At 47.4% G+C, this 11,671-nt stretch overlaps 2 protein-coding genes across 2 annotated transcripts; both read left to right on the forward strand.

The window, feature by feature from the left end:
- Positions 1-1,224: 1,224 nt before the first annotated feature.
- Positions 1,225-2,364, forward strand: LOC107277951 (ethylene-responsive transcription factor ERF027). The gene has a single exon (XM_015758498.3). The coding sequence runs from the start codon at positions 1,433-1,435 to the stop codon at positions 2,012-2,014; it is 582 nt and encodes a 193-aa protein (XP_015613984.1). The 5' UTR covers positions 1,225-1,432; the 3' UTR covers positions 2,015-2,364.
- A 5,010-nt stretch (positions 2,365-7,374) lies between these two features.
- LOC4349158 (uncharacterized) lies at positions 7,375-11,511 on the forward strand. The gene is made up of 3 exons (XM_015758363.3): positions 7,375-8,136; positions 9,299-9,491; positions 10,666-11,511. The coding sequence occupies exons 1-3, from the start codon at positions 7,633-7,635 to the stop codon at positions 11,280-11,282; spliced, it is 1,314 nt and encodes a 437-aa protein (XP_015613849.2). The 5' UTR covers positions 7,375-7,632; the 3' UTR covers positions 11,283-11,511.
- Positions 11,512-11,671: the final 160 nt, after the last annotated feature.

The raw sequence follows: 11,671 nt of genomic DNA on the forward strand, positions 1-11,671 counted from the left end.
ACTCATGCATGTACAACTTCACGACCACGCCAAAAGTGTTCCCATCGTCCAGATAGCTTTCGACTTTCAAGGAAGCTTGCAGAATGTAAGATGCTGAACGCTCATAAAAGGATGATCTGGCTTTTGACATTCTCGCAGAATAGTATACTATTTGGGGGATAAGTTCAAGAACGTCCTTTTCCCCCAAATTCCAAAAGGCAAACAAAATGCTTGGATTGAGCTTTACTCCAAGCTAACCACAGATGGATCTGCAGCTAGCTAGCATCGATCATCAATCAATCAAGCAGCTGGGGCTAGCTTAGCTTGGTAGTGCATGCATTCATCACCATGTGGGCCTTCAGGGAGATATCGCCAAAAACCCCTTCAGGTCCCATGCATACTAGTGGCCTTGTGGGGGCATCCACAGCTTCGTGTAGTGCAGCAATTCGATCGTATCGTCGTGGAGCACTGATGCTAAGTTGCTAACAAGTTACAGGCTAACAGCTGAATTCTCCTGCAGTGTTGGTAGGACTTGCTGTTTCTTCTCTCTGCAAGCTGGCCGTGCTTAACAACTAGCACACTCGTCAACGCACACAAAAATGTTTTTCATATTTTGATCGATCGTGGTACAGCCGGCGATCAGTTATTCAGACTGGTGATCAGTTATCACTAATTCACCATCCAAAGCATATGAGCCTCTGAAAATGGAGTGTTGCAGCGATTATATTCTCGTCGTTGTCTTTCAGAGGAAACAAAAATCTCTCACCATGCATGGCTCCTACAAGCTAGCTAGCTTCGTGATCTAGTAACTGGATATGGTAGGTGGCAAGAAAACAAAAGAATCTAGCGATTCATCATCTACTCATCATGCCAAGACTGATCCCTTTCACCTTTTCCATTAAACCCTTAATTATGGTGTTCGAGACCGGGTCAAAAATAAATTAACATCCTGCAGATCACGGCTTGATCAGCCGCCACTTGGACGCGAGGATCGTACTAACCTCGTCGCGCACTAACGCGAAAGCGGCTTTGCGACATGTGAGATCTCCCCCAATGTGGCGAGACGCCATTGGCCTGACCGTCCTGTAAGCCTGAAACAGCCACTCTTTTTTGCTCCCTGTGCTTCACAGCTAATCCCTAGCCCAGCGTCGATCGAGCAAGCAAGAAACGCGTATCCCGATTTGTCCCCAATGTTTTCACCAACTCCCGCCCGTTTTTATACCCTCGCAATCCTCCGTTTCGGTCGAGTTTAGTACACATCTTCCTCTAATATAAGCCAGTTTGTTTTTTTTTACGATCCGTACTAGACGGTGCGAAATTCTATTGGTAGAGCAGGCCAGTGTACGTATAAGTACGTGCATGTTGATGAGCTGATCGAGTGATCGATCAGTGTGGCAGTGTGGTGAGCAATGTGAGAGGCACGTAGGTGTGGATTGGTGTGTTGGGTTGTGGCATGGAGCAACGGGCGGCGGCGGCGGCGCAGCAGCGGCAGGGGAGGAGGCAGAGCGCGGCGGCGTGCGGGATCAGGCGGGCGAGGGCGGAGACGCGGCACCCGGTGTACCGCGGCGTGCGGTTCAGGGCGGGGAAGTGGGTGTCGGAGATCCGGGAGCTCCGGAAGCCGAGCAGGATATGGCTCGGCACGTACGCCACCCCCGAGATGGCCGCCGCGGCGTACGACGCCGCCGCACTGGCGCTGCGCGGGCGCGGCGCGGCGCTCAACTTCCCCGACGCCGCGCGGTCGCGCCCCGCCCCGGCGTCCGCGTCCGCCGACGACGTGCGCGCCGCGGCCACCGCCGCCGCCGCCGCGATGGCACACCAGGAGGAGGACGACGACAGTCGGCGTCAGCTCGAGGACGGGGGCGGCGGCGGCGGCGTGGTGGACGAGGACGACGTGCTGGAGATGCCGAGGCTGATGGTGAGCATGGCGGAGGGGCTGATGATCAGCCCACCGCCGGTGATGCTCGGCCTGCAGGCGGACGGCGGTGGAATAATGGACGAGGGCGGCGGCGTGGTGAGGTTGTGGGATCACAGCTGAGTGTTCGACCACGTACTGTGGGTAATGGAGGAGGGTATGTGCGCGAGTGCAACGCCATGATCGATCGATGGATGGATCGAGCAGATGCAGCTGCAGGTGGTGTGGTGAGGATCGATCGCCCTGAGACGTGGACGTACGGAGGAATGTGTGTCCTAACGTACTATACGTGCGTACGTGGTGATGCGCCTCTACGTAGACGTAGCGTGGGTGTGATCCAAGTGGATGATGGTGACACAATACACATACAATGTACTATATGGATACTGGGACATACAGTTACACGGACACCTTTTTCTTGCAAAAGATACTCCTACTCTCCTAGATTAGTCAACGGTTTGAGTTTGAGACAAGCAGGTAATGTGATTTTTTTTCGATTATATGGCAGAAGTGCGCACACATCACTATATCCGCAACACCATACTCACATCTCACGAATGTGCCCTCTAACATACGCTTTAAAGACAATCCCACCCCCCAATTATACCGCAGACGCATATATGCACATCATTATACACATTAACAGTGCACTCACACCCCCATGAATACGTCAGCTAACACAGGCTCTAACAAACGAAAACCAACTGCACATCCCTTATCTCACTAAAATTCTGTTAAAAGCCCACCTGCATATGTGTAATATTCGTGGGCACCATGATTTAGATCCTAATGGGTAAAGTCATACACCCACAACTCCACCATCACACCACTGGTGTTTTCTCATAATGTGAAAAAATGTTTCCAATAGCATTGACAATTTTCACATCATGGAAAAATGTCGCTTGTAAAAACAAAATTGTTTATACAGCTGTTGGTGCGTAAAACAATGGTTTATATTTTGGGATGAAAAATTAGTGAAGAAATTTGACTATGATTTTTTTTTAAAAAAATTGGTTCGGAGTTTTGGTGGATGTTGGCATAAGTGTATGCCAGATTACAACATATGTGCCTAGAAATAGTTGTTTGGTCTATTTGTATGCAATGACTTGAGGACTGTTGACAACCAAAATTGGCATATCCTAACAAAACAAGATACTCCAGATGATCTGGTTTTGGGTGTCCGAACGAACGATTTGTATTCTTAATAGATTCATTATGGATTCAATTTGTACAAGGGGTAAGATCAATGTACCATCCTGAAAATTTTAACATTTTCAAAAATGCACCATGACGATTCTTTGCTTATTACTTCGATTATTTCTTCTATTCGGAGAAATATAAAGTGTGTCTTTTAATCTGAAAAGTTGATTTCAGATATTTCTATCCTTTTATGTCTTGATTCAAATTTTTGAATCTTAAACCTTTTTATTGAATGTTTGATGTATCTTGCTTTAAATTCCTAGAATTTTGAACCATTTCTTATTTCCATCCATTTCTAGAAAAGCCCAAATTAGTATCATCTCAACTTTATAATTTCGACCTTTTTATTGATTTGGAGTTTCTTGGTTGAGTTTTATATTTAAATCTCTTCCTTCTGAAATACTTCCTTTGTTTCAAATGTATGTACTTCATATATATGTGCTCATACTTCCTTCTGAAATACATCCATGTATGTGCTTCATATATTTGTTTGGTTTCATATGGATGTTAGTAAATCTAGACGAGAGATAGAGGGGGTCAAAACATCTTATAATGTGAAACACGCGGGGGGGGGGGGGGGGGGGGGGGGGGTGTAAGATCCAAGATGTCCATATTACATGTTACTTCTAAGTTCCAAACCTCTAATTTATATTAGTCCCATTTTTAAAACAAGACCTTCTCCTTGAAACCCTTTTTCATCACATAGTCTCTATATACTCCTACACCAAAAATTTAATTAAACCTTAAATTCAAAATCATTCCTATAAACTTAAAGTTTCCTTAGATATGATGTAGTTATTTTTCTAACACAAGATAAGAGGTGCACAAGTCTATATATTTTATCATATATGCGCACAAGTCATAGTAATATGAAAATAGTGTATCGTACCGTCAACATATCAATCTGTATCGTTATATCTTGGAAAAGCTATTTTAAAATTCTGAATACCTATCCTATAAATTCTAGATCCGCAACTGTTCTATAGAGCCAAAATTTCGAACCGCAAGTAATATTTTCAATAAGGAATAAAACCGTCGACATTACAAGTTTTAAGAGTCGGACAACCATAGTTACATGCCCTCATTAGCAGCTTCCACGAAGTGGTAACAGGCAACAATAAAGATGCAGTTTTGGTTCTGCTTCTACCAACGCGGCGACTCAACACGCACACAGCTGTAGGTTCATCTCTGGAAACGCCCTCCTGTATCGGCTGCCGCAACGACGACGACGACCAGAAGCCGCGGCGAAACTGTGAGCCGGCCGGCACATTTACGTGCAGCTCGCGCTGCATGCAGACTGCAGGTTATGCAGGCTACAGTACATCAGTACCGCAGGAAAAAGAAAAAACCCCCAATTTTTCATCGTATCCTACTGCTGCGGGTTGAGCACATGAGGCAACTCTGGTTACAGCTGTTTGCTGCTGCTGTTGCAACTCGACCGAGTTTACTAATGCAAATTGAGCGGCCTAACTCAAATTCGTCGAGACCTGCGCTTCGTACGGATGGTTATATCAAGTTTAGCCTGCCCAAACGAGGCTGCAATCGCGAGACCGGTGTCCTGAGCCGTCTCCCATCTGCCAATGGAGGAGGAGGCAGCAGCTAGTGGCGACCATACCATCAAAGCGTCCGTCGTGCTTCTGTTCCGTCGGCAGTTGCTCGCCCAGGCTGCATTGATTCGATGCATTTGCTTGGTGCCGCCAATTTGGTTCGAGTTCGAGACCTCTGCATTCATGTTCGATTACCTTCGAAAAAAATTGAAGCCTCTGACGACTCTCCTGAAGATTGATTGACCTCGTTGAACAGAGTGAATTAAAATTGTGCACACGGTTAATTTCCATTACTGGGTGGAATAATCAGGCAGGGGACAAGGAGAACAGGCAAGGAGAATCAAAAGGCACAGCTGGACTGGACTAGAGCTCGGCTGCTCGAGCCTCGTTTTCGAAGTAAAAGAATGGAGGCAGGCAGACAGTATCTATTCCCCTCCAACTCTCCACGTGTAGCAGTCAACTGTACTTGACTCGTGCAGAAGGCTACACGAGCGAAATCTGCAGGCCAGATGCAGAATCGAATCGCATCGCGTCGAATCGTCGCCACGGCGGCCGCGGAAGCCGCGCCGAAAGCTCGTCGGAGCAGTAGTTTAATCGTCTGGAAACACGAACAACAAATCACATTAGTGAAGGTTATTGTAAAAAAGTTGTGTGGTTCAGTTCGAAGCTGAAGCAAAGCGTGTAAAAATTTGCCCGCTTCGATTTTGCAGATCCGATACACGGTAAAATGTACAGAAGGATTTAACAAAACCGTACGGTTATCACGTGGTTATCACAATTACCATACACGGTAATCTTTTCAGTTTTTTAACCACGATATGTCTCACGGTTACCACGTAGTTTATCGCGGAGGTTTTGTAACCGTACCAAAAGCAATAAGAGAAACCTGATGTGTTAAATCCCATATGGGATTGGTTTATTTTGGAACGTGGCGTTGAGATTGGCGTTCGATCTGCGCGTAGGTAGAGAAGAATAGAACCTAGTTTTGCCGGCAGGCGCGGCCGCGTTTCACGCGATGGGACGCGCGCCACGTCGCCGGCGTAATGGCGCCGCGGACGCTGGCTGCACGCGCCCCTACTGGCCCCTGCTCCGAGGCTCGCCTCGCCGCGAATCCGGTACTGCGTGGTACGAGTCGGGACCGGGTCACCGGTCCAAGGCCCCCAAACAAATTCACCGATCCGATCCGTCGTCGTTTCTGCCGAGTTTTACCGCCGCCGCTGCTGCTGTAATTTGGCGAAGGCCACACGAGTTCACGCCGCGATCACCCAGACACGGGACACCACCCTGGTTGCGACAGAAACAGGGGAGCCTTTCACATCTTACGTGGTCAGTCCTAGAGAAACAGAGTAGCGTACAGTACAACCACTGCATTGTACCGACTACTTCTTTTATACTGTATCCGCCCTCTAGAGATTTTTTTTATTTTGTTGTACTGTTTGACTATTCGTTTTATTTTAAAAAAAATAAAATTATTATCTATTTTATTTGTAACTTCCTTTATTATTCAAAATACTTTATACATAACTTTTTGTTTTTTATATTTATAAAAAAAATTTTAATAAGATGAGTGGTCAAACAAGTAAAATGTTAAAAATCTCTTATATTAAGAGATAGAGGAAGTATTCTTTTGACTGAGAAATTGTACCGATCGAGTATTTACGTTACTACTACTACTAGTACGCATCACCAAGTGATCGCTTTCGATCTCTCTGTTTTTCTTACGGAATTCAACCTTGTTCGGTCGTCGGATCGATCTTATTAACTTCTTACCAGCATGTGTTCGTGCACATCAGTTTTCACCCAGCAAACACTCGTGTACGAGTAGAGACACGGAACGGTCCTTATTATTACACGCATTGACCGCCTATCCAGTTCCCTCGAGTACTAGTACTACAGACAGTGCCAACCTACTCTATTGGATTAGTAATTCCAAGCTACTGCCCCTGTCATTTCGTATTACAAGTTGTTTTATTTTTTAAAAAAAATATTGTTTATGTTTAACTAAATTTATAAAAAAATTAGCAACATATATAATATTGAATTAGTTAATATAACACTAAGTATATTTTGATAATATATTTATTTTGTGTAAAAATGTTATTATATATTTCAATAAACTTGATCAAACCAAAAAAGTTTAACAAAAAATCAAAACGATTTAGGAACCTTTGATTCATATAATTGGCAAACGATTTTTATAGGATTCAAATTCCTATAGATTTGTTTCCTACATGTTGCTTTGATTCATAGAAAAGAAACAAAAGTTCTATAGGATTGTATTCATATGCTTCACATTTCATAGAAAAAATAGCGTGAACTTTCCTTTGTTTTTCTCATAGCACGATCAAATAGCTCCTATTATCTTTCCTGTTGATTCCTGTAGGATTTGAGAAACATACTATTTCACGTCTTGTATTTTTCCTATCCTCGAATCAAAGGGGCTCTTATTATAATATGAAACTGAGGGATTACTGCTTTAATTTGGTCACAAAGCTCACTCCGGTTTCGTCATTCCAAGCTACTCCTACTCCCGTTTGGTCACAAAGCTAGGCAGCGACCAAACCATAAAAACTCCTATAGCTCGTACTCCTACATCGTAGCCACCGCGCCTCCCATGGAGTGAGTACTAGTAGCAGGTAGAAACGCCACGATAACCTCGGCCTCGGGGCAAACCAAATCCGCCGCGCTGAGCCGAGCGTGTATTTAGCAGGCGATCTCTCTCCTCCTCCTTCTCCCACTCTCCCCAGCTCAGCCGCTCCGCCCACCGCCACCACCGTCGCTGCCCGCTGCTCGCTGCATCTCCCAACCGACAACCCGCAGCTCACCTGTACGTGCTCTCGCGTCGATCCAAACAAGCTCCAAAAACATCAAAAACCCCACGCACATTTCTTTACTCGCCCGGAGAAGCTACCGCGCGCTTGCTACCTCTCGCGTCTCCGTCTCTGCGTTGCATTGCATTGCATTGCTCGTTCTGTCATCGGATCCGAGTCTGGGATGGCGGCAATGGCGGGAGGGAGTAAGCCGCTGAGGCTCAAGGACCTCCTGGAGCTGGACTGCGAGTCCTGCAGCGCCGCTGGCTTCCGCTGCTACCCTCGCCGCCTCTGCGTCGCCGGCGGCGCGGCTGAGGCGGCGGCGCCGCCAATGCGGCACCGCCTCGTCGCCGACCGGTCGTCGTCCGCAATGCGGCGGCCCAAGCTGTCCAGCCTCTCGAAGAGCCTGTCCCGGCGGCTCAGGGGAGGCTTCTGGAGGCGGCGCGAGGAAGAAGACGAGGAAGCCGCCGCCGCCGCCGCGGCGCCGCCGGCGACGGCGAGCTCCACCGCCCCCGCCGTGGCCAGCTGCTGCAGCTCCAGCTCCGACTCCGAGACGTCCGAGTCCAGCAATTCCACAGGCGGGAGGAAGTCGCGCTCCCACTCCGACTACTCAGAAATCTCGTCAGCCAGCTCCGACGACAGCCTCCACGCCGCCGGCGAGCCCTCCACCACCGGAGCCGACCACGAGGTAATCAACCATTCCATCAACCTCACTTCTCTCCTACTCAATCACTCACTCACTCACTCACTAACCTTGATGAGGAATCAATAATTGGGCGTTAATTCAGCTGCTGGTAGCTTGGGTTTAGTTGCATTAGTGCCCCAAAATTTGCGTAAACTCCAGGGCGAAGTGGGATTAGCCACCAATTAACGATCGAAGCGGAGACCCCACCCACGGCGATTAAATGCCACAACCGAAGCACATTCATTCGGTAGCAGCGATCCATTATTCACCAACACATGGATTGCTCGATTGTTCGGATAATCTCCTGACTTGTTCATGTTACGAGTATCCAAAGGGGAGCCCTAGCTACTGACTCCTGCATTGATGAGCGTATACAGCCAAACATGGACCTATGTACACAGGGTGTAGAGTAGTACAGTAGTAATTCGTGTACCATGTGCGATAATACGTAGTACTACTACTGCCCTGTGCTAGCTGCTGCTCCAATTGTGGTGATTGATCGATCGAGATCGGTCGAAATGACCTGTCCATCCATGCATTGATCGATCAATCAGTAGGGTTGTACCTGGCTACTGATTTTACGGCCATTGATCAGCAAGGATAGAAGTAGCATTGCAGATGATACCACTAATTAATTATTCGTAGAGATTAGAGGCCTCTGTGGTGTGGTTGGCTCGCTGGTGCTGTGCATGCATGAGCAGTAGCTCTGTGGCTCAGTGGACCAGAAGGGGCAGTGGTTGCAAAGCGTAAATGCAAAGCGGGCCGTTGCACAGTTAGTGCGGGCTTGTCCGGAAGCATGATGCAGCGGGGCCAGTGTCCTGTGCATGGCACGCTCTACCCTCACCTCGCGTAGCTTCCGCTCTCTGCATGTGCACACGACGGCCACATGGTTTAATGCCCCAACTAAAATTAAACCAACTCGTCGTTTCAGCGGTGATGCTGATAGTAGCATCGTTATCGCTGAAACGACAAGTTAGCTTAGCACTATAGCCGACGTCCGGGAAAGCCGGACGATGTGTCGTGCCGTACGCCGCTACAGACGCGTCGCTTGGACTGACGCTGCCGTGGCGAAAGGTCGTGGATTAGAAATGGACGAGATGACAAAATGGGGTTGTGTGGTTGAGACAAAATTGGTGGATGATTGCTGGTGTACGGTGTGATGCAGGTGATGAAGAGGGGATCCAAGGAGGAGGATGAGGAGGAGGAGGCTGACGACAAGGAGCAGCTCAGTCCGGTGGGCGTCATGGACTTCCCCTTCGACGAAGACGACGACGACGCCGCCGCCGTCGACGAGGACGAGAGGGTCGCCGCCGGCGCGTGCTCGTTCTCTTTCAGCGACAGCCTCGCCCAGCTCCAGAGTAAGCAAACTGATTGAACTGAACACGTACACTCATCCTTTTTCTGAAGAATCTGTCACAAACCAAAGTTTATCCTAAAACCAAAGGACAATTACGTACTATAAAATGCATAACGTGTCGAGTTAACTGTGTGATAGTAGTGTTGTGTAGTCTACACAATGGTGTCAAATCTTCAGATGAGATGGGTCGGGACGGGTCCGAGGTGTTCGTCGCCTAGTGCTAGTGCCGAACCGGAATCTGCTCTGTTTCTGTCTCTTGCTCGGACACGAAACGGGGCATGGACAAAAGAAGATGTTCCGATTTTTGTACTGTTCATACGGGCCCCCGGGAAAGGCGGAAATCCCGGATCGTGTAAAGATCCTACTGGGCCCACCCGACCAGTGACTGTCGGAGATGGCCACAAAAGGCACATACTAGGCCAGTGGTTTTCTCAGCTTTTTTTTTTATCTTGGTTGATTGAGCATATTTGACTCTCGAAATTTACTGGATTTGGGATTGGTTAATTAAGGGCTTGTTAGGATTATAGGGTTTCCACATTATTTTTGGGAAATACTATTCACTAAGGGCTCATTCGATTTAGAGGTTTTTCATAAGATGATTGTAGGAATTAAATTCCTTGGATTTTTTTTCTATATGCATCATTCATTTCATAAGAATGGATCCCACAAAATTCCTAAGGATTGTAATCTTACAAGCTAATTTCATAAGATTCTTAGTATGAGGTGAGGTGAGATTTCTTGAAAAAATTCCTAATAAATAGAGTGCATGTCACATCATAATCTTTTACTCCGAACGATTCTATCTCCTGTATTTCTATGTTTTCGATCATCTATTTTCCATGTGAGCTGAATTCCTATCCTACGATCCGAACAAGCCCTAAATGTTTTAAACACTTTCTTTCTTTTTGAAATGAGGTTTTAAATACTTTCTAATAGTTCTCAAAATAAATAATTTCTGCTACTAAACTCTATCCCTAAGCCATGTAAAAGAACTCTATGCTTAAGTAAAGTTACTAGCTACTAGTAACTCTATCCCTTTTACCTTTTTATATTTGTATATACAAACTCTATATTAAAAATTGTATGGGGTCAACAAGTACTTGCTGCTTCTAGCCTCCTACGACTTACTTGAAGTATAACTCATTAGTATATTTTTACCGTTTACCGTGGATCAGGGAGAAAGATGCAACTGCAGCCCAAGATCCGACGGCTCGGGAGCATGGCGGAGCTCAGCGGCGTGGATCTCGAGGCACGCTTCGCCGCCTCGGAGTCCGACCGCCTTGCCGGCATCGTCCCAGTACAGCACCAGTGCATTACCGACGACGTAGCGGCGGCGCCGCCACGACACGACGATCATCGGAACGACGGCGTCTCCCAAAAAGATCCCGACGACGACGAGGACAGCCTCCTAGACCTACTGGCGGACACCGTGTCGGTCGGCGTGGTGGATGACGTCACCGAGAGGCTCCTCCTCGACTTCTTCGTCGAGGCGAAGTGCAGCTCCAGAAATATTGAGTTGCATGCACCGACCAGTCTGTTACGAGAGAGGAGACGGCGAGAGAACGGCGAAACGATGAGACTTGCCAAGGCCTGGCTTGAGGGCACGGGAACACCGTGGACGTTGAACGACGTGCTGTACCACGGCGAGGATGTCATGGCGGAGATGGAGCGGAGCCGGCGGTGGATGCACGCCGGCGAGGAGGAGCGCGAGGCCGGCGTGGTGGTGGCGGCCATGGCGATGGACGAGCTGTTGCACGAGCTGGTGAGTGACCTGATTGCGTTGCCGAAGTAGTTCTTTGTTTGGATGTCAAAGTTGTCAAATCGAGTGTAATGTAAACGTGAGATAGAACAGATTCAGTGAAGGTTGATATAGGGGGGTAGTGAGTTAGGGGCAGTGGAATAAAGCAGATGCATCTGTATATAGTTTTGTCAGAGTGGCAATGGAAACAAGAAGATTACTGTTCTGTTTGGATGTAAATGTACACTCTACAGGTCATCAACCTAAGGCCAATTAGACTGCACTTAACCCGGGTAACGAAATTCTCTTTTCAGCAGTCTTCATCGTGTCGGGTGTAAAGGGGAAAAGGCATTCATGAAATGTTCTCTTGGGTGACAGAGATATGAACAACATCCCCAAGGAAAAAGAGAAAAAAGCAAAGTAGGGACCAACAAAGCACAAGC

Source organism: Oryza sativa, chromosome 10 (genome assembly GCF_034140825.1).
Source record: "Oryza sativa Japonica Group chromosome 10, ASM3414082v1".
Classification (NCBI taxonomy): domain Eukaryota; kingdom Viridiplantae; phylum Streptophyta; class Magnoliopsida; order Poales; family Poaceae; genus Oryza; species Oryza sativa.

What these genes read in the sequence shown, in the direction of transcription:
- LOC4349158 (XM_015758363.3), top strand. Translation starts at nt 7,633, where the DNA reads ATGGCGGCAATGGCGGGAGGGAGTAAGCCGCTGAGGCTCAAGGACCTC. An exon ending in CCACCGGAGCCGACCACGAG is followed by an intron (nt 8,137 to 9,298) that starts GTAATCAACCAT and finishes GGTGTGATGCAG; the next exon opens with GTGATGAAGAGGGGATCCAA. An exon ending in CAGCCTCGCCCAGCTCCAGA is followed by an intron (nt 9,492 to 10,665) that starts GTAAGCAAACTG and finishes ACCGTGGATCAG; the next exon opens with GGAGAAAGATGCAACTGCAG.
- LOC107277951 (XM_015758498.3), top strand. Translation starts at nt 1,433, where the DNA reads ATGGAGCAACGGGCGGCGGCGGCGGCGCAGCAGCGGCAGGGGAGGAGG.